The sequence below is a fragment of the Heterocephalus glaber genome, unplaced genomic scaffold (assembly GCF_053883595.1).
Source record: "Heterocephalus glaber isolate CG9 unplaced genomic scaffold, H.glaber_assembly_v1.0 deba00001058, whole genome shotgun sequence".
NCBI classification, from domain to species: domain Eukaryota; kingdom Metazoa; phylum Chordata; class Mammalia; order Rodentia; family Bathyergidae; genus Heterocephalus; species Heterocephalus glaber.
This window is the reverse complement of record NW_028258184.1, coordinates 58519-79052: the sequence shown is the minus strand read 5'-3', so window position 1 is coordinate 79052 and position 20534 is coordinate 58519. Positions and strand designations below refer to the sequence as shown.

At 39.2% G+C, this 20534-nt stretch overlaps 3 protein-coding genes across 4 annotated transcripts in view; 1 reads left to right on the top strand and 2 right to left on the bottom strand.

Annotated features, from left to right (window-relative positions):
- Nucleotides 1-78: 78 nt before the first annotated feature.
- Nucleotides 79-14939, bottom strand: Ormdl1 (ORMDL sphingolipid biosynthesis regulator 1). 2 transcript variants are annotated; one of them, XM_087209597.1, is made up of 5 exons: nt 14813-14913; nt 14321-14384; nt 12096-12276; nt 5515-5666; nt 79-1720 (listed from the first exon to the last, which is right to left on the bottom strand). In XM_087209597.1, exons 2-5 carry the CDS (start codon nt 14353-14355, stop codon nt 1585-1587), a joined length of 504 nt encoding a protein of 167 aa, XP_087065723.1. In that variant the 5' UTR covers nt 14356-14384; nt 14813-14913; the 3' UTR covers nt 79-1584. The 2 variants fall into 2 exon arrangements, with proteins under 2 accessions (XP_087065723.1, XP_087065724.1); XM_087209598.1 differs by lacking the exon at nt 14321-14384 and having other exon boundaries at nt 14813-14939.
- Nucleotides 7864-9556, bottom strand: LOC147828513 (SRA stem-loop-interacting RNA-binding protein, mitochondrial-like). Its single transcript, XM_087209599.1, has one exon. The coding sequence runs from the start codon at nt 8241-8243 to the stop codon at nt 7908-7910; it is 336 nt and encodes a 111-aa protein (XP_087065725.1). The 5' UTR covers nt 8244-9556; the 3' UTR covers nt 7864-7907.
- Pms1 (PMS1 homolog 1, mismatch repair system component) overlaps nt 14354-20534 on the top strand; it is a 64699-nt gene continuing 58518 nt past the window's right edge. The window contains exons 1-2 of the mRNA XM_087209593.1: nt 14354-14441; nt 14480-15178. Of these exons, the coding sequence (XP_087065719.1) occupies nt 14354-14441; nt 14480-15178 (787 nt within the window). The remainder of the gene's footprint in view (nt 14442-14479; nt 15179-20534) is intronic.

The following is a 20534-nucleotide window of genomic DNA, read 5'->3' as shown; positions in this document are numbered from 1 at the left end:
CCAGGTCACCTTGGGCTACATAGCAAGATACTGTTTAAAAACAAAAACAAAACAGACAGACAAAGCAAAACAAAGGAATATTTTTAGTTATTTTAATTTTATAAATTTAGTTGCTTAAAAAACTTGAAAAATGTCAGTATAGTTTTGATTGAACTGGAAAGCTTTCAAAATAATCTTACACCCCCCAAAAAATTTTATTAAAGTACAGATTACCAATTATTTAAAAATACATGGGAAAAACATACAAAGGCAACTCTGTATCATACAACTAATTTCTAAGCTCTATACTTTTTAAATACAAAACAATGATCAATATTCCTAATAGTATATTGACACAGAGTGAAAAGCTGGTCTACAACTCTTTTCACTCAATTCTGTTTATAAATGTTACTGAGTTTTTATGTCTCATTTTATATTAGAACTTTGTGTTTACTTCCCCAAGTAGTATGTAGTTATTTCTTACATGTTAACAACTACACGAAGCTTCCTTACGTCACAAAAATTTAGCATGGTCATTGCTCTGGAAATAGTTACCATTTGGTATCATCTACACTAAGACCCACATATTTAAAGGCAAAATATTAATGGGAAACTATGGAACTTGACAGCAAGAGGAATAAAAAAAGATACTGTCATCTTTTACTGCTGACTTGCTAAAAAAAAAAAAAAGACTCCATTACTTCCTTTGGTACTATTGCTAGAGAAGCATTTTCTGCTAGACCACAGGTGGCCAGATAGTTATCCATTTTCTATTTCCTTTCCTAAAGAATGATAGATTTACCAATTAAGTTGCTCAATCCAATAAGCAAACACTTTTAGACTACCATATACTTTAACTGCTTGAATAAATTATTTTAATTGGATTAGCAGCTTTATGTCTAGAAAAACAGTATAACCCACTGTGTTCCAGAATTAGAATGCTGACTCAGAGGCTGCCTGTCAGATACCCAGTACCTTCTATCCCCAGTCATGAAAGTGGACCTTCACAAATTCTGTAATGTAGTGTATGCAAAACTGACCTTATCTATCAACACACAATATTGGGCCAGCAAAACCAAAAAGCATACTCATAAGGTAGGAACTGGCTTATAGAAACAAGAGGGCATAGATCTTCTTATAGAAGAGAAACACATCTGGTAATAAAAACAATCTATAATAAACATGTCTAGAGATGATTCTGGTTCAAGTGTAAGCCTGCTTAAACTGACTGTGACTGACTGGAAATTTTCTTTTCCTAATAAAATGCCCATTCATTATAAGTTAAAAGTTGGTCCTATTTCTTTACAAATCTTGTATTTCCTTGCATTTATCTACTACACCCTCACTGTACTGCCATTAATTTATAAGCTGGGCCTGCCCAGCCTGCCAATAAAGCCTCTCTTCAGAAATGTACCAGATGCTTTAAACAGAGGCATCTTTTAGACTCCTGCACGTTCAAGACAGCATATGAAAAACCAGCAATTGGTCCTCCAATGCAAATACCTCTCATTTCACATTATCACAGAAACAGTGGTTTAACTCACTACTCCTTCCCTATAGGAAACTCAGTAGCTGTAAAAATTTTTTGTTCAGTTTTAAAATATTTCAGTACTTATTAATTCCAAAGATCCGAACACCGTGTAGTTGTGGCATTTTGGGAATAAGCACACTCAGGAGAGAAGCTGTATTTAGGATGAAGTGAGTTGGATCATACTTCGTATAGAAACTTGCCAGAAAATATCTGTAGAAATAAAAGTTAAGAATACATGTAACATCCAAAAACGAAATTACTTAGAACTTAAAAAATTAAAAGATAGAAAAAAAGGCCACTAAACACAAATTGCCTAGCAGTAAAATTTTTTTTGAGACCCAAAATAAAATATTTTAGGGTGGGCCCAAGTGAATTTAACTTGGCATTTAGAAATTTGTTTAATGCAAGTGCAATTTGCACTTCTGTAACTATGTTAAATGGATTTGATCGCATGTTCTGCTACTTAGCCTCCTTTAAAGCAGAAGGCTTTCAAACAGTTTTAGAATCCCTTCCAAGATTTCAGGTACAGTTTTGTACTTATGTATGTGTTCCTGAGGAGAAGATCTGGATCCAAAACATTTGTCATGTTCTCAAAGTGTTTTGTGACTCATCAAAAGGGTAAGGACTACTAGTATAAAGTTTGAAAAGCAGGGTTTTAGTATATTAGGACAATGCAGTCTCTTTGAAAGAAATACTTGTTTACCCCTTTGTTCTCAATTCCACACTGTAGTTGAACAGGTTTACAACAGGTCTAATTGGCAACTGAAAGACAATTGTTGTAAAATTTTAACTGTTTTGCTATAACTGAACACATGTGTTCAGGGATCTATTTGAGAATTTAACAAGTGTAAACTATCTTTAAGACCATAAATCATCGCGTCCAGAACGTCTAGTGTTACCCAAGGGTACACCAGAGTACAGATGCATCATCTAGCTATTAAAAGCATATTTCTAACATAGAAAAGATATTTCACGCCTTGATCATATCTAAGAAGGTAGTTTTCACATAAGTATTTGTCTAATTAATTTTAAAGAAAAGTATAATAAACATTCCTCTAACTACTGTCATTAGCTCATCATAAGGCGAAAATAAATATCTTGTGTAATATGGTTAGAAATCAACAGCTGCTTCCAGGTGTGACTAAAAACATTATAGTTACAGAAATGAATATATCATTTTTAGAACTGTCTAGATTGAGAAATTCTTCGACCTTCCACCTATTTAAAAAACAGCCAGAAAATTCTTTTCAGAGTAAATCACATTCAATTGTTGCTTTAAATTCTTTCTTCCTGCTTTTATATATTCAAAGACCGGTTTTATACTTCCTTCACTGAACAAAATAGGACAGCACTTGCACTTAGCCCATTTGATTTGGCATCATCATTGTGGGTTTGATCTATAAGCTGACAGATTAGAAATAATAAATCTTGCTATAGCTTCTCCTTCCCTACTGTAGCCTATGTCTCCTTTTTGTCTTTTAATGAAAACTGTGAAGATTATACGAAAATTACCTAATTCTTAACAAAAGACAAGATGACCCTCTGAGGGAATACAAATCTCGGCGAGAATCAGTGTGAAAGCATCTATTTGCTAAGGGGTATACAGGAAAGAGACCTATATTGGAAGACAGACATTTAGGGTTTAATCTGAGCTCCTGACTCCAAATAGCTTGCAAAAACTTTAGCAAATTCATGCATTTGAGATTTGGTTCTGTTCCTTGAGAAAACACTGCATGCCACTTGACAAATCATAATCAAATATGAAAATGTGAAAACACATTGAAAAGAATTGGGGCTGGGGATGTAGGGCAGAGCACTAGCCTAGCATGTGTGACATACTAGGTTCAATCCCTAGCACTGCCAAAAAAAAAAAAAAAAAGAAAGAAAGAAAATAAGGTCAATGCTATTCAGATGGCTTTAATATTTGTTCAGTTATGTGAGGAATTTGACTGGAATATATGAAATCATACCTATGGGTAAAAATTATATTTTGTGAAATACGGAGATTAAACACAGCTATCTATACTTAGTTATGATAGCTCTTATTGAAAATTAGGTATATGTCAAGATTTTTACATGTATTATAATGTAATCCTCTGTAACTGACACTTTCAAGAAAATAGTCAAAAGTCACATAGCTTCAAAGCAATGGAGCCAAAATCCAAATTTGAAGTGTCTAAATGAGCTTTATGGCATTTATTTTTGTTAGACCATACAGACATTTTTCTTTTTTTTTTGGTACCAGGGATCGAACTCGGGTCCTTGTGCTTGCGCAGCAGGTGATGAAACCACTGAGCTAAATCCCCGGCCCTAGACATTTTTCTTTTGAGCTTAATTTTATATAGGACTAAAATAACTCAAAATTTCCACAAAATGCTATAAAGAAAAAAAACCTATCACTTTGGAATAGTGATTACTTTCACCCGAAAATGCTTTTTCTTAAATATCTATCCAAAAACTACTTCTTTAGTCCAGCTTCAAGAATTCTAAAGCTACAGAAAGTCTTTCCAGCTACTTCAGGCTGCACTGATTCTACCATGGATGTAGTACTATGTACAGGGTATGTGATACAGTGTTTATTAAGATGTATGTCAAGGGGCTGGGGATTTAGCTCAGAGGTTCTGGTGCCTGCCTCACAAGCACAAGGGCTTGAGTTCGATCCCCAGTACCAAAAAAAAAAAAAAAAGATATATGTCAAAAGTACTTATTATGTGCAATCCTATTACAGTACCTATGATGGGATTCAAAGCAATCTATATGTACTTATAAACTCTTAGGAGGAAAAAAAGCACATATAAAACATATAAAATTTTTAATTTGTCACTTATACCTAAATGTGTGTGGGGGGGGGCATAGAAATAGAACCACCCACAAAATAATCAAGAAATGATTCTTAACACATTCATAATGTGGTTGTAATTCTTTTTTTTTTGGTACCGGGAATTGAATTCAGGACCTTGTGCTTGCCAGGCAGGTGTGATGCCACTAGGCTAAATCCCCGGCCCTTGAGGGGCTGTAATTCTTTTTTTTTTTTTTTGGTACCGGGGATCGAACTTAGGTCCTCGCGCTTGTGCAGCAGGCGGCAAAACCAGAGCTGGGGCTGTAATTTTTATGTCTTACTGCTGGGTGGCTTGAACCACGGGTGGTACATGAATGACTATACCATTGAGAAACTATCTATAAATTTTTTTAGTAAAAAGACCAATAAAAGTGATTAAATCTATTTGTACCACTGGTGGTACAAGCCACATGATGGGACGGTCATGTATGCACCACTGGTGGTTCAAGCCAGCGGGAATATGTTCAAAACAAAACAAAATAAAACAAACAAAAAATGCTGCTTAGAAGAGCCTAACCAGGTGGGAGTTGGGTGGGAATAAAACAATTCACATAAAAGGAAAATGAGGTAGGAACTATTTTGTGGCGAGTCCTGAATATCAGGTAATGGAAGGAAGTTATATAGGTATTAGATGCTTTACAACTAGGTATTGTCTCATTTGTTTCTCACAGCATCAAGATCAGGTATTAGTAGTCAAAATTTGATACACGAACAAACCAAACTGGGTAAATGATAAGAGTCAGGATTTAAGTCAGGTTTGTCTTATACTTCAAGCATGAACTCTTTTATCCCCAAACATACTCTCTCCCAAGGAGTTTGAATATCCAAATCAGGCTGGATGGCCAAGAAAATTCTTCTGATCATCTAATTCATTATTGAGGGAAATTAATCTGACAGCGCAATCAAAATATAATTCATTCTCTTACAGGAAACATGAGGACAGGAGATGAACACTGATGAACAGGTAACGTTGTCTCCCAATGTACTGACTGAAGTGAAAACAGGTTTATTTCAACTTGCCAAAAATTTTGCCTATTTTTATACTCTGAGGTAGCTACTTTATTGATAGAAATTTTCAATGAAATATTGTTTCTAATTCTAATTCAATCTGAAAAATCTTCCTATTATTCAATTTTCTTTATCATTAAATATTTCTACCACTTACAGAATTATTGGAGAAATTGTGAAAAACTTCCATGAAGATGTAAACTGTACTCCATAGTCCAGTTGTTCCCAGTGAGTTAGAAGTCTTGCTTTACCCTGGTCAGGAGTTTCAAAAGGTGTTCCTTTCACTGCATGGAAAAATACATACATCCCCTGGAAAACAAGCAACAGGGCATACAATCAATACCAAATGCAAAATTAGTCCTTGCCAGTAAGCAGTAAGATGTGTCCAAGTTATTTTCGACAGATTAGTGAAAGGCTGCAGCCAGTTTGTACATGGCAAATGAACCTTTTTGGACTATGTACATATTACCTGGTGAAAAGCAGTAAAAGGTCAACCCAAAGTAACTCTTTTCATTAAATTGAAAAATAAAAGTATCACCAGGGTAGCTTCCCATCCTTACATTTACCTTATTGAACATGTTTCCTATTAGGAAATAGGATTACCTTTTTCTAAATATATAGTACTAACGTTTTCTTTAGATTGCCCTATTTGTAAAATGGTAGGCATATAAATTGGTGGGAAAAAAATGAAATCTCTATATTGGGAAAAATGCTTTTGAAATATTTAATATTAGAACTGCCTTTGTACCTCAGTAGTTTTCTTCCAAAGAAAGATGACCTGATGTAACAGGTATAATGTTTGACTTAATTCACTTTTAAAATCACCACTGTGCCCCTTTTCAAGTTAGTTTTAAAGAGCATTACTAAAAGCCATTCTGTCCGTGATTTTATTAAACACCTACTTTTTTGGTTAAGTAGAAAATCAGTGATTTGAAAATTTTACTTTGTACTATGTTAAGAGACCCTTCCCCTCAAAGCTTAGTCTGATTCCTAATGTATTAAGCAGGTCAAAAGTAGTTTAGCGGCAATAACCCCTTGTTATGGCTTGTGTCTAGATGTCACCCCAAAGTCTAATGCAGTCGTAGGTGGGGCTTTTTCAGAGGTGGCTGAATTTAGAATGTGTGATTGATTCATGGTGCAATGCTAGGCTTGAGGGCACTAGGATTAAGGGTGTGAGTTCTACCCGTCCTAAGAACTCTGGATAGGATAAAAGGGGCAGAAAGATGTCGTTAAGGTCCCTTGTTGCTTCTGCTGTTTTCTGCTTCCATCAACTGTTGCCATGTGCCACCCTGACTAGGAGCCAGCTGATTATGGACTGAAACCTCTATGAACTATAAGCTAAATAAACCTTTCCTCCTTTAACTTTGCATATTGGGTATTTTGTCTCAGCAATGAGAAAAGCATCTACAACACCCCTAAAGTTTAGCAGACTCAAGTTCCATTGGGTTTAACTAAAAAATTTAAATATAGGGCCCAGAACATGTATGCACATATAAAATTGAACAAGACATGTCTCAAGTCTTGAGAAAATTGTTTTCCAAGAGATGGTAAGAAAAAATACGCATAAACATCTCAACAGTAGGGCAGAATCTGCTATCAGAACTACAATCCAGAGTATTCAGGTATTTCGGCCGGAACCACCATCTTCCAGTAATTTGCCAAAGTGACAAACACAAAGGGAAAGAGGAGGGGAACCCGGTATATGTTCTCCAGGCCTTTTAGAAAACATGGGCTTGTTCCTTTGGCCACATACATGCCAAACTACAAAAAGGATGGGGTTGTAGACATCAAAGGAATGAATACTGTTCAAAAAGAATTGTCATACAAATGTTACCGTGGCAAAACTAGAAGAGTCTACAATGTTACCCAGCATGCTTTTGGCATTGTTGTAAACAAGCAAGTTAAGTGCAAGATTCTTGTTAAGAGGATTAATGTGCATACTGACCATACTAAACACTCAGAGTCAAGACAGCTTCCTGAAATGTGTCAAGGAAAATGTTCAGAAAAAGAAGGAAGCCAAAGAGAGGAGTACCTGGGTTCAACTGAAGCACCAGCCTGTCCTGCCTAGAGAAGCATACTTTGTAAGCATCAATGGGAAGGAGCCTGTATTGTTGGAACCTATTCCCTATGAATTCATGGCATAAGCTAGGGATGTAGCTTTGCCATTCAGCACCTAATTAGCAGCTAAGTGTTCTAGGCCCTACTTAAAAATAAAGAATCTGTGCTGTAAGGATGGTTTTCTTAACTGAACAGGTGTGTGGTGCCTTACCTCAGAGAAACAAGTATTTGGAGCAGATTCTCATTGTACCTAGTTAATTGTGTCAAGTCTTTACTCTTTAGTGTTTTTCTTGCTGAAAGATGTGACGTATTGTGCAGGTGTATAACCAAATGGCCAAATATTTATGAAATATTTATATTGGCTCAAAGGTCCTCTAAATTACCATGAGGAAAAGTTGTATCAAAATAAATGGAAGTCAATATATGAAATTTCGGTTAAATAAATTGGTTTTTTTTTTCCTGTTTTGTGTTTATTTAATGGGTTTAATCATCTCAGAAATCTTTCTCTTCATCAGATGTTTGATCCCCTTGCAAAATTTTTGGTTTTTGAACTTGAATGTGGACCTTTACTCCATCAATTATGTGATTTTCATGTTGCACTGCATTCTGAAGTGCTTCTGAAGAAGAAAAGTAAATCCAACACATACCTTTATGAAAGCCAGTCTCTTTATCAAAAGGAAGAATGCACTTTTGTATACGGCCAAACTGAGCAAAGTGTTTTCTCAGCTCACTGACTGTTGCAGTCCAAGGAATTTTCCGGACAAAAGCAACCTGCTGAGTAAAATTCGTACGCAGTGCCACAGCACCCCTCGATACCGAGGCTGCCATCTTTAGACTCTAAATAAATTGTTTAAAGCACACACACGCATGCGCGCGCGCGCACACACACACACACACACACACACACAAAAGAGTACTCAGGAAATATACGAGAAAGGTTTCTTATTGCTGAAGCCAAAGACTTGATACTACCTTGTCAACTACCTTATTCTTGAAGGATCAGCTCAAATGACAGCTCCTTAGTGAAACCCTCAGCAGTAATGACCTGTTTATGTACTGCATAGACTTTAACTGAAAGTACTTTAATTACAGGAATATATTATGTAATTCAAGATGGCCTTGAACTCACCGTGTAGGCCCAGGCTGGCCTCGAACTCATGGCAATCCTCCTGCCTCAGCCCCCCAAATGCTGGGATTATTGGCGTGCACCACCACACCTGGCTACAGCACACTATATATTGAGTTCTTTCCATAATATTTGTTTTCCCACTAGCCTGAGTACCTTAGGAATAAGAACTGGTACAGACCAAGTTTTAGAGATGTTGGAAGATAGCATTAAGCTGAGTGTTTATGGAGTAAGCATAAACCATTTTCACAGGGCTTGGAAGGAAACTATGAAACTATGTGTGCTTTCAAATTCTCAGGAGCATATGAGCTAAAAAAAGTGAAGAACCTCTATTCTAGATCACAGGTGTGTTAGAATGCGTCTAAAAGAAGAAAAATTCTTTTGCTTTTCCTTTAAACCACGCACTTAATAGTGTTTAGAGTATAACATCCAATTTATTGTTCCTAGCAAAAAAGATTAAAATCTGTGTTTGGGCTTGCCTAGCATGTGTGAAGCCTTGGGTTTAATCTCCAGCACCACAAAAAAATGTTTTCTGACCAGGTATCTTCTTCTATTCCAATGTTATTTTTATGAATTTTTACATAAAAATGATAGTGATGATTTTTCACATATCAAAAGAACTTCAAAACAAAGTATGTATCTCATGGCTAGCTAATATTTACTAAATTAAAGAGAATTCAATTCATTTTTAAAGCTGGGCTAATAATCTTGTGAAGCATTAACACCTCTGAACTGTAGCACTGAATATAAATAATCACCGTAGGTTTCTACTGTATGGTTCAGAAAGGCAAATACAATATTAGTTTTCTAATCGAGTACAACAATGAGGTCTAACTTTCCATGTTTAAAAGCGTTCAGCATGTGTTTCACATTTTTAATTGGTTTAGTATAAGCTATCTTAAAAGCAGACTTAAATTTGGAGTCATGTAATTGCTACATCTATGGCTGATTAAGTTAGGATTTTAGTGTGGTGAGCTAATAAATACATCAGAAGTTCGTTGTCCTACATGGTGTCAATTACCTATTGTTTGTTCGTGGCCATATATTATACTTCAGTCTCAGTCAATCAATCTGAAAATAGAGGAGGGAGATGGAGGATGGCTTCTAAAGTGCAGTCAAGACATGAACCATGGGAGAAGAAGAAAGTTATTTAGCAAACATTTAAGTAGGTCATGAGTGAGACAGAAAGGAAAAGATTAAAAAACAGATGAACTATTGATTATAAAATATGATAAATACATTACAAAATTCAGAGAATGGTATAAATTCCTAGAGGAGGTGAAACCTGAGTAGTCTGGCTGGGCAGGTAGGATCAGCAGTCAGGGCAGGAAGTAGGAAAGAGTATTAAAAGAGTGACGGCAGGATGGTTCTTGTTAAGAGTTAGAGCGCCCATGTCTAGGGATGGCTGAGATAAGACTGAGTCCCCTTCTGCCTCTGCACTGTTACTAACTGGTCCTCTGTGTCACACAATGAACGTCAGATTTTACTAAAATGCAAATGGAGAATTCTGTTAAGTATTTCACAAATATCTCTCTGCCAAGTTGGAATAGAAAAAGGAAGAGGAACAACAAAAGAGCACCTGATTTTCTGGAGTAATTTACTTGAGGGAAAGAATGCGCATGTGGGGATCAAGCTCATAGTAAAGCAGGACACACGGGCTTTGACCAACTGGATAAGGACTATAAAGGAAAAGGAGGAGTCATCCTAAGACAAGGGTGACTACCGTCCTACTTTGCACAGGATGGTTTTGCTTCTGTTTTACACCATTCTCTTGCAGTAGTTATTCCTAGCGCTCCCTTTTACTCTCATGACAGTCTCAGTTTGGATGATATATTCTAGTAATCACTGTACCACTGACATTCAGCTGTCTGGCTGCTTACTCTGCAGACAGCAGTGCCTTCAGATAAGATTAGGAGCAAAGTCAGGAGGTGACTGTGGGAGGGGGCAGGCGATAAATCAGGAATACACTGAGTTCTGTTTACATTTGTTTGGTTTGAGGTAGAAGGTCATCTAGCGAGATGAACATGAGTATCATGCTAGGCATGGTGATGCACACCTGTAATCCCAGCACTTGGGAAGCTGAGGCAGGAGGATCACTTGAACCTAGGAGTTTGAAGTCAGCGTGAGCAACACAGCAAGACCCTACCTCTTAAAATGAACACACACAACAGTGTTTGCCCTATCAAAGTTTACCACATAAAGTAGACTAAATGGACATTCACTTATCACTTTCATCAGCACATTGTCTTTGTCTTTCTCCAATCAGTCTCAAATATACTCAAGAAAGGGAAAAGTATTTATTAAAAAAAAAATTTCTCCCACAGTTTTGTTTTTATTTTTTTGGTTAAGAGGCAATTAGCAGGGATGCATGGCAGGGTCAGTAGAGTGGATAAACCTCACCCTCGTGGGCCTAACACAGCACAGACAGTACAGGAGGACACAGCCAACAGGAGCGGCCAAGGGCCCTGAGGTGCTGAGCATGGCTACACTCAATCTCCATCTGGAAAGAAAACAGTCTCGCTTTGGGTAACAAGTGAATAGCAAGCCAACTCCCACGAAGCAGCTAAGTGTTTTCAAACTACTGCAATACATCTGTTAATTGGTTTCATTTATACGGCTAGTTTATCTTAGTTTGTTGAAAAGACAGATTTGTGTTATTATCTGTTTGTTTCTTTTCTATAAAAATCTTTTGGTTTATGTCTTGTACTCTAAGTGACTTCTTTGAAGATAATGACACATAGTATAAAAACTATTTCTATAAAAACAGAGAGCAGCTAACATATCATAAAATCTTGAGTATGATTAAGGTCAAAATTTCTGTACTGAATGAGGAAAGTACACGTAAACAATTCAGAAAGACTTAAGGATTGAAACCAAATTATTTTCATTAGACTCCAGTTGGCCAAAAAGAGAAATGCTTCTCAAGCATTTTGATTAATCAATTCCTTATAATAATGTGAATTACAGTGTCTTGTAATTTTTACTAAAATTACCCACTATTTTCTAGATTCTATGCAAACAACAGGAGAACAAAGTCTTACATATAAAAAAGGCCCAATGATAAAAAGCATGATAGAAAAAACAGAACCCTATACCAGATCAGAATTCTTTAAAATTAATTCTTATATACTACAAACCACTGAATTGTATGTTTTAATTGTGAAGCATAGATTTCACATAGGTGAATTTAATAGTATTAGAATTTAATAGTAATAGAATTTAATATGAATTATATCTCAATAAGCGATCAAAAAATATCATTGTTAGGCTGGACCTTCTCCTGGCATGCACATGGCCCTGGGTGTGAGTCCTAGTGAGCAAACAAAACACAATACCGCACACCATGGCAAAGTCCCATTTTTGTTTATAATATATCAAGTATATTCATCCTCTTATGGAACCATCACACTACATCCATTTCCAGAACTTTTTCATTATGCAAAGCTGAATCTCTGTACCCATTAACCACTAACTCCCCATTCCTTCTTCTCCTCAACCCCTGGCAACATAAACCTTAAGCTTTCAAGTGGTTAGAATAAAGCTAAAATTCTTACCAGATTATGTATAATATTTGTTAAGGTCCAAGCAACAGGAACACTGAAGAAAGGAATGCTGAGTAAGACAATAGGAAGCAAGCCAACTCCTAATGCATATGTCAGCCACATGCCCCAGCTATTCATTACACAAGTATTTGGACTCACCTCACTGTGGGCAACTCCAACATTCATGTTTGCTCTGTAGGGAAGAAATGAAATGAATCCACACCGATGCATTTAGGAAGCCTAAAACCTAATTCTGACATGACAAAAAGCTACCAGGATTATTTTTTCCCTGTTATTCTGAAATAGACAGACATACCCTCCAAAATATGATACTTGCCAATCCTGATGTAGGGAGTAAAGAATCCTTAACATTTGAATTTACAGAAAGATAACAAGACTTGTTTTTATGGCTCCCTTACCACAGTTTGTCTTCCAGCATGTTGGTTTTACTAAACAAAATAATGCTCAGGAAAATATAAGCTGAAAAGAGAATAACTTACATTTTTTTTTAATATATCGTGAGTACAAAATAAAATCCTCCTGACTCAGCCTCTTAAGAGATGTGTGCCACCACATCCAGCTCTGTTGTTTACATCCATAATTGGGGGAAATGTAATATTTAATTAGAGGTAAATGAGAATAAGATACTTTGTTCCATACAAGTTTTCTTCTATTCTCTGGGGTCTATCTATTGCACATGAATCCTAGATGAAGAACCCTCGCTTCACAAAGATGTAGGCCCAGCCCAGTAAGAAATTAGACTCTAACTGGATAAAAGGATAGAGCAAGAAGCAATCTCCTAGAGAAAAATGGGTATCTATTAAAAAAAAAAAAAAAACCCGTCATTTCTTTTTCACTCACTATATTAATTTTTAAATTTCAATGAGTCTTAAGGTAGTTGTGCAACATAGTCTTTAAAGGTTAAGAAATACCTAAATCACATCCAGATAAACGACATGAAACAAGGAGAAACGGAGTTTTAAAAAAAATTTAGTCAAAATAGGACCAGTTCTTCCCAGCCCCATTTGTGCTGTCTTTCTTAATGAAACAAAATTTCATAACAAAATAACAAGTTAATACATTACTTATCATTATCTTCAAAGTAGTGACTCAGAATACAAGACATAAATGAAAGATTCTTACAAAAAAGAAACAAACAGATAATGAGTACAAAGTAAAAAGTCAGGAGTTAGCCAGACATGGTGGCATACGCCTGTAATCCCAGCACTGGGAGGCTGAGGCAGGAGCACTGCTGAGAGTTGGAGGCCAGCTTGGGCTATATAGTGAGCTTAAGGCCAGCCTGAACTACCTAGCCAGACCCTGGCTCAAAGCTAAGCCAAACCAAACCAAAAGACAAAAATGACAACAAAGACAGGAGTTAAACTTTGCAACAAAACATTCAAGAAAAAAAATGACCCAGCAAGTTAGCTGAGTAGCCAGATTCTTACAGCTAATGCACTGTTCTGTATATACAGAGGTCAGAGTTCAAAGCACTCCTTTTTGAACACTGAAACTGGGAGGAACATGCCTTGACAATGTGCACAATTTACGTGGTCAAGGGATAGCATCTGTCTCACTTTTGTGACACAACTAGGTTAAAGTGGTGAATCTTTCTTCTGTATATTTCTCTATAGTCAACTCCCCTAAAACTTTACTTTCTCTTAAAGCTTTTCCATGCCCCTTTCATGTTCAAGATGAACACCAAAAGACCTATAATAGTCTCGGTCATTTTAGTGAAGATGCTTATTTGGGTTTAAGAATTCCGTAAAGGAAATCAAACAGCCGGAAGAATACCTATCATCCGAGGAAGAAGGTTCAACGGGGCTAGATTACATTTGTAACAGCTCTCATTTGAAACTATATAAACGTTTTCTATTACAGAGTTAACAGAGAGACAGGAATTCCTCCTAACCCTATCCAGCAAGTGTTTTGGGGCATAATGTACCTTTCTTTTACCCTCTAAAGATCTCTGGAATAGGCATCAAGGCTTAGAGCGACCAAGTTACAGGGACAAAGCACAAGCCTCTCCGCAAATGTACGTGAGTAAATCCTTCCATGAACATCCACCGTATATCACATACTACTTTTAAATGTTACAGTATACAGAGGATATTCCACCACTGCAGATATTTTTCCAGCTTTCCACAAGACGGAAAAAGAAGGCTGGAAAAGAGGCCTAAAATTTGCATCTCAGGGGAGAGGGGAAGGGGACATAAAGAGAGTAAGATGTGCTTTACGTGTAAGAACTCCCTCCGCTGAACGGAATCATCATGTGTGTGCAACCATACGCAAATAAAAGTTCTAAAAACAAAGAGAAGAAAACAAATTTACACCTGCGGGGCAGGGCTGAGCTGGCTGGTGCCGAAATTACCCGGAGGTAGAAACCCTCTCCGCAGGAACCGCGCCTCCCCGCGACCAGCGACCAAAGGCTCGGGGGCGGGGAGCGGGGGCGGCGCCGCCCTCGCCCACCCCGACCTTCGACCGTCGGGGACCCTCCCTCTCGTCCCGGAGCCCCGGCCGCCGCCTCCGCCCGCCCCTTCGAGGTCGCAGCTCAGCGTCCCGTGGGGGCCGTGGCGCCGCGACGAGGACCCGGGGGCGGCCGGTGTCTGGGGCCTCTCGCCCGCAGCGCGAGCAGGGCGCCACCGGGGCGGCAGCAGCCTTCCCCTCTCTCCTCGTTCGGCACGGACCCCTTGAAGCCCACAGCCCCGGCTGCGCTCTTGGCCACTTACCCGCCGCCCACTGTAGGCGGCGCAGGACACCCCGGCGACGACAGCAGCGTTGGCTCAGGGTCTGCCCGGTGAGGCCCTGCGGACGGAAGCGGTCCGGACAGGACTTCCTATCAGGGGATTGGCTACTAGCCGCGTCAATCCCGCTTCTCCCCGAGGGGCGGGACTACGGGGCGCGACGGGTGCCCGCCCCTTCGCGCACGCGCACTGTAGCGAGTGGGGGAGTCGCGCGAAGCGGGCTTGGGGTTTGGTTGGGATGCTGGCTGCTGGCGGCTCGCCGGTGGACGGTAGTAGCCCTCCTTGCACCAGCTGGAAGGTACTGTCGTGTGGCCGCAAGGCGTCCGTTCCTACTCTGTCGTAGGTTTGAAGGTACCGCTCCTCAACTCCCGCCTGCTGGGGCCCGGCCCGCGGTGGGCGCCTCCCCCGGGGCGGGAAGCGGGGAGAGCGCCCCGCGAGCGCACACAGGTGGGGAGCGCGGGCCGAGGGGCTGCGCTAGCGGAGGCCCATTTCCCAAACGCTTCTGGCGCAGGTCTTAAAAGAAGGTTGTCTTCCTGGCAGAAAATTTAATCACAACAACCGTAACTTGATTTGTGATTGTGAGCATGGTGTTGTCGTAATGTGGTGTGCTGTGACCCACGACGGGTACCCATAGACTCATCCTTTAGTCTCTGCACTTGCAGGTGTCATTCTGCGTTTATCCCCACGCCGAGTGCAGGCACCAGTACATCCTGAGAACACGTGGATATCAAAGAGGAAAAGACTTGATTAGATTTTTACTTTTGGTACTGGGGATCGAACTCAGGACCTTGCGCTTGCGAGGCAGGCACGGTGCCACTGAGCTAAATCCCCGGCCCCATTGATTAGATTTTTTGCAATCATCTTTGAAATCAAATTACCTTTACCTTAATAGTACGTAAATTATTTTTTTTTTCCTGAGCTAACTTGCCAAAACATTTCAAAAGTTGATTTAAGAGAATGTTGGTTCTATGTGTGTAAATATCTAACATTTCTGTTGGGTTAGATTTAGTCTGCCCTTTAAATTAGTACTACTTGTGTTCTCCCTAGAAAAATCTGTTGAATTGTCTGATCCCTACTTCTTTTTTTAGGTACACCCCGTGTCCTTAATTGACCTTGCTGGTCATTAGCATACTCTGGAGTCTTCCACTTAACCTTTCAGCAGACGTGGAAGAATGACTATCCCAACATTTCTCAGACATTCTATGCTGTGAACTTGTGAGCCTGGCATGAACCCTCTACTTTTCAAGAATCATTTGGTACACATGTAATAGAATGGTACAATCTAAAGCTACTGTGTATGGTTAATATAAAATCTTTGTCCTCAAAGGACTCTGAGGCAGGAGAGAAGGAAAATGGAATGACCTGTGGTTAGTTTGGATTAAAAATAAGGAAAAGGTGCTGCAGGAGTGAAAGGAATGGAATGCCTAATCTATTAGGGACATGAAATGTGCGGCGGTGGGGCGGTGAGGGCATTAAAACAGGGAAGAAAGTCTTTGAGGAGACGACGCTGAAAGAAAACCTGGAGGGAAGGGCAGAAGTCAGCCTAGACGGGAATTCTGTGAGCTAAGGGGCATGATGGTAGGAAATTACCAAGGTAGGTAGAGGTCCACTTGTTAAGGAGTTTGAACTTGACCTAGTTAGCAGTTGGAAACCATATACAAAAATTTAAGTAGGGTAGCAATATGATGAAATTTTAGAAACTATCTTATAGGTGGTTGAAATTGGAGTGAAAATATTAATTAGCTGGCTGTTGCTGCAGATCAGAGGAGAAATTTTAAGAGGCTGAACAGCGGCTATACTGAGAATAGAGAATTGGTTTGAGAAGTATTTAGAAGTAGGATAGAAAGGACTGGGTCCTAAGATGTGGACGTTGACAGTTTCTATGGTGTCAGGGTTCGCTTTGAGTGCCTGCATGGAAAATTCCGGGCACAGCCTTCGGAGTCAAACATCCAAGGGTGTACATCTGCTGTATAATAGTGTCTGATCTTGAAAAAGTCATCAAGCCTTTAAATGTCATTTGGAATAGAGGAATGATAGTATACATGGGGGTGCTGTAAAGATTAAAAGTGATAAAGTGTATCAAGTTTTTACCTTAGCTGTTGTTTTTATTATTAAGAAATACAGGAGAAAGATTCTGAGATCAGTTTGGAAAACATTTAAGTTCAGGTTGCCTCCAAGTAGGTGAAGAAGGCCCTGGAGCCTGGAAGAAAAGTTGTTAGGAGGAACATTTGGTCTAGGGATGAATGGAAACAAGTTTAAAATTAGAATATAAAGGGGAGAAGCTATGGCAATGGTGAAAATTGCTGGAAAGGACACACTTTAATGTTTACATTGGCACAAGAAAGATGCTGATATTATTTTTAGTGGCCCTTCATTTAGTGTTTATAAAGTGCTCAAGGTGAGTGAAGTGCTGTGATGGGTGTCTGTGCATCCAGAGATACATACTACATGATTCCTTGCACTCTCAAGTTATACACTGAGGACTGGTAGGTGATAAGCATCCCATGAGCGCAAACCAAACACGTTAGGAGTTAAGGGAGGGGGAAGGATCATCCCAATTGGGTGATCAGAAAGGATTGTGTTGCAGATAATACCGGAACTGGGTCCAGAGTGATACGCAGCATTGCATTAGGAGGATATGTGGAGTACAAATACATAGATTGCTAACAGAGGAATGGAAGTATTTAACCTTGGTGACTAACAACAATATACTGTTAAAGAGAAATAACAAAGTTAAGTGGAACATGTGAGGGAAGATCTCACGATGAGTTCTGTTTCACAAATATTTATTTGGGTAACAATGGCACTAATTGTTACAAATATCTGTCTTAAGAAGCAAGACATCACTTTTAGGGATATAAATTTTGGTTTGGGTCCTAAGATACTTAAGGAGAGGGGAAGGGTTGAGAAATGTTCACATTTCTGGGAAGAAAGTGAAGACCTCAAAGTGGTCAAGGAAGTATAGATGGAAATAGTGTTGAGGATTAGGCAATATTAGCATCACAGGTTTCAAGGAAGTCAAGGAGTATGAGTCTTGAAGAATGAATTTAGTGACTCAAGATATCATCAGTGAGCTTGAAAAGAAATAAAATCCTAACAGTGGTTAAAGTGGTAGCCATTTTGCTAGGGTTATAGAAGTAAGTTAGTGATAGGGAATTAATGACAGTCAATGTAGGGTATTTACTTTGTCTTCATAAAAAAAAGTGAAGCTGGCCATGGTGGCGCATGCCTGTAATACCAACACTTTAGAGGCTGAGACAAGAGGAGCACAAGTTTGAGCCCAGCCTCAGCAACTTAGACCCTGTCTGAAAAGAAAAAAAGGACTGAGGATGTAGCTTTGGGCAAAGACCCTGTGTTCAATCCCTGGTAGTACATAAAACAACAACAACAGAAAAGAGAAAGATGATTGCTGGCATAATAGAGTTGAGGGATTTTTGTATTTTTGCTTTCAGTGGCAAAATGCTCGTGGGGAAACTCATTCAATGAAATTAGGTGAAAGCGTCAGTAATTAATTGAAAATGTTAGTGCCTTAGCCTTTTCAGGCTGCTATACCAAAATACCATATGTGGGGTAGGCTGTAGACAGCAGAAAGATTTTCTCACCAGTCTGACAGAAGAGCAGCATCGAGGCGGACTTAGTATCCGGTGAGGACCTGATTGCTGGCTCATAGGTGGCGCCGGCTGCTTGTGTTCTTCCGAGATGGGAGGGGGAAGGCCCTCTCTGAATATCCTTAACAAGGGCTCTGATCTCAGTCACTAAGGCTTCAGCCTCATGACCTCGGCCTACCCCCTCTAATTCTATGAACTTGTGGGTTCAGCATTTCAACATGAATTTTGGAGGGAGGAAAGCATTCATAGCACTTCATGAGGAGAGAAGAGACACTGACCTGGCCCTAAGGGAAGAAGAGTATGCGTAGAGATGCAGACATCTTATGAAAGAAGAGGACATGGTGGAATGGGATAGGCAAGGTGTAATAAGAGTTTATGCTATGCCACAATCTCAGTAAACTAAGACTGATGAAGATTGGGATGAAATTAGGGACTTAAAAACAAAAAAGAAAGATGATTTTGGGATAAGTGTTGTAGAAATGAGTCAGAGGTGATGAGAGTGGGCAGACTGCCCAGAACAGGTAAAGGTTAAGAGGAGACAAGGTTTTAACCCATAACTTTGTTCATCAGTATTTCTCTTAGATTCTTGGGATCCTCAAGCTAATGTAGAATACTGTACTTGAACTCAAGCCTAGTGGGTTAGCCCCTTTAGGGGTAGAGGCCGGGGGTAGACGGGTCATTCATTTAAGAATTTGGATGAACTCAATTTAGTCCAAGTATCCTGGGGTCTTTTAGCATTTATATGCCAAGCACTATAAATTTATTTATATATATCCTTATTTCTGACTACCACCGTATGATACCATTATTTTCCCCATTTTATACAGTAGGTGGTTGTGTTTTAGAGAGTTTAATTTCCTCAGTGTTGTATAGCTAATGGGATAAAACCAAGTAGTTGAGTTCAGAACCTGCCTTTTTAAACTACTACTCTGTCTAGCATTCCAGTAGAAGTATGACTAACATAGGCCACATCATCTGAAATTTTCTAATCATGTTAAGGAAAAAAATGAATTTAATTTTAATATGTATTTGTATATCTTTGTTATCGCTGAGACACAATACCTGACACCTGCAAATTAAAGGAAGTAAAGTTTATTTTGGCTCACAGTTTGTAGAGCTCTGTTTCAGTCTATAGTTAGCTGGCTCTAATCCAGGACAGCATGGCAGAGTAGAAATAGCTCATGGCCTGTCAGTCAGGAAGCAGAGGGAGAGGGAGGGAGGGAGACCCTTCCAGGCCACACTCCCAGTGACCTGCCTCTTCCAACCAGGCTTCACCTCCCAGCATCACATTTAGCTATAAACTCACCAGTAGACTATAAACTCACCAGTAGACTAATCTACGATGAGTGTCACATCCCTGTGATCCAGTCACAAAGTCCCACCTATGAGCTTATGAGGCTTTAGGGGTACATCTAGATACAAAACACAGCAGTGTAGCTTAATATATCTAAAATAGCACTTTATCCTATACTGGTGAAAAAAATTAATCTGACTTTATGCTGAATTTGAAATCTAATATGTATTAGCACATCTCAGTTTGCTTTGTTTGTTTTTTGGTACCAGAGATCGAACTCAGGACCTCATGCTTGCCAGATAGGCACCGTGCCACTGAGGTACATCCCTGGCCCAGCACATCTCAGTTGGGACTAGCCACATTTCAAGGGCTCAGTAGCTACGTGTGGCTAGTGACTATGAAATTACACGGTACAGGAGCTCTACACCCTTAGACCTGAGGCTGTAGTCTGAAGCTTCAGAAGAGGGAAGGTCCCTTTTATCTGTGACTAATATGTGTGAATGTTAGGGCAGTGGAGAGCCTAACTATCCACTGTTTCTCTGATGCTTCCAGCCCCGGAGAGGGAGTTATTTTACAGCTGCTACCCTTGAAACTACATATGCCAGAACTAAATCAAATATCTAGGTTGATTAGAGAGTAACTGTTAGTAGCGAAAAAGAATTACCAGCATTCCTTTACATAATTGTCTCACCACAGTGCTGTACATTTATGAAAGTCTTTACCATTTATAGAATGACATTTTATATGAGCTTTCTTATTTGATTCTTATGGTAAACTGGTAAGGCATTATCCATTTTTACAGATG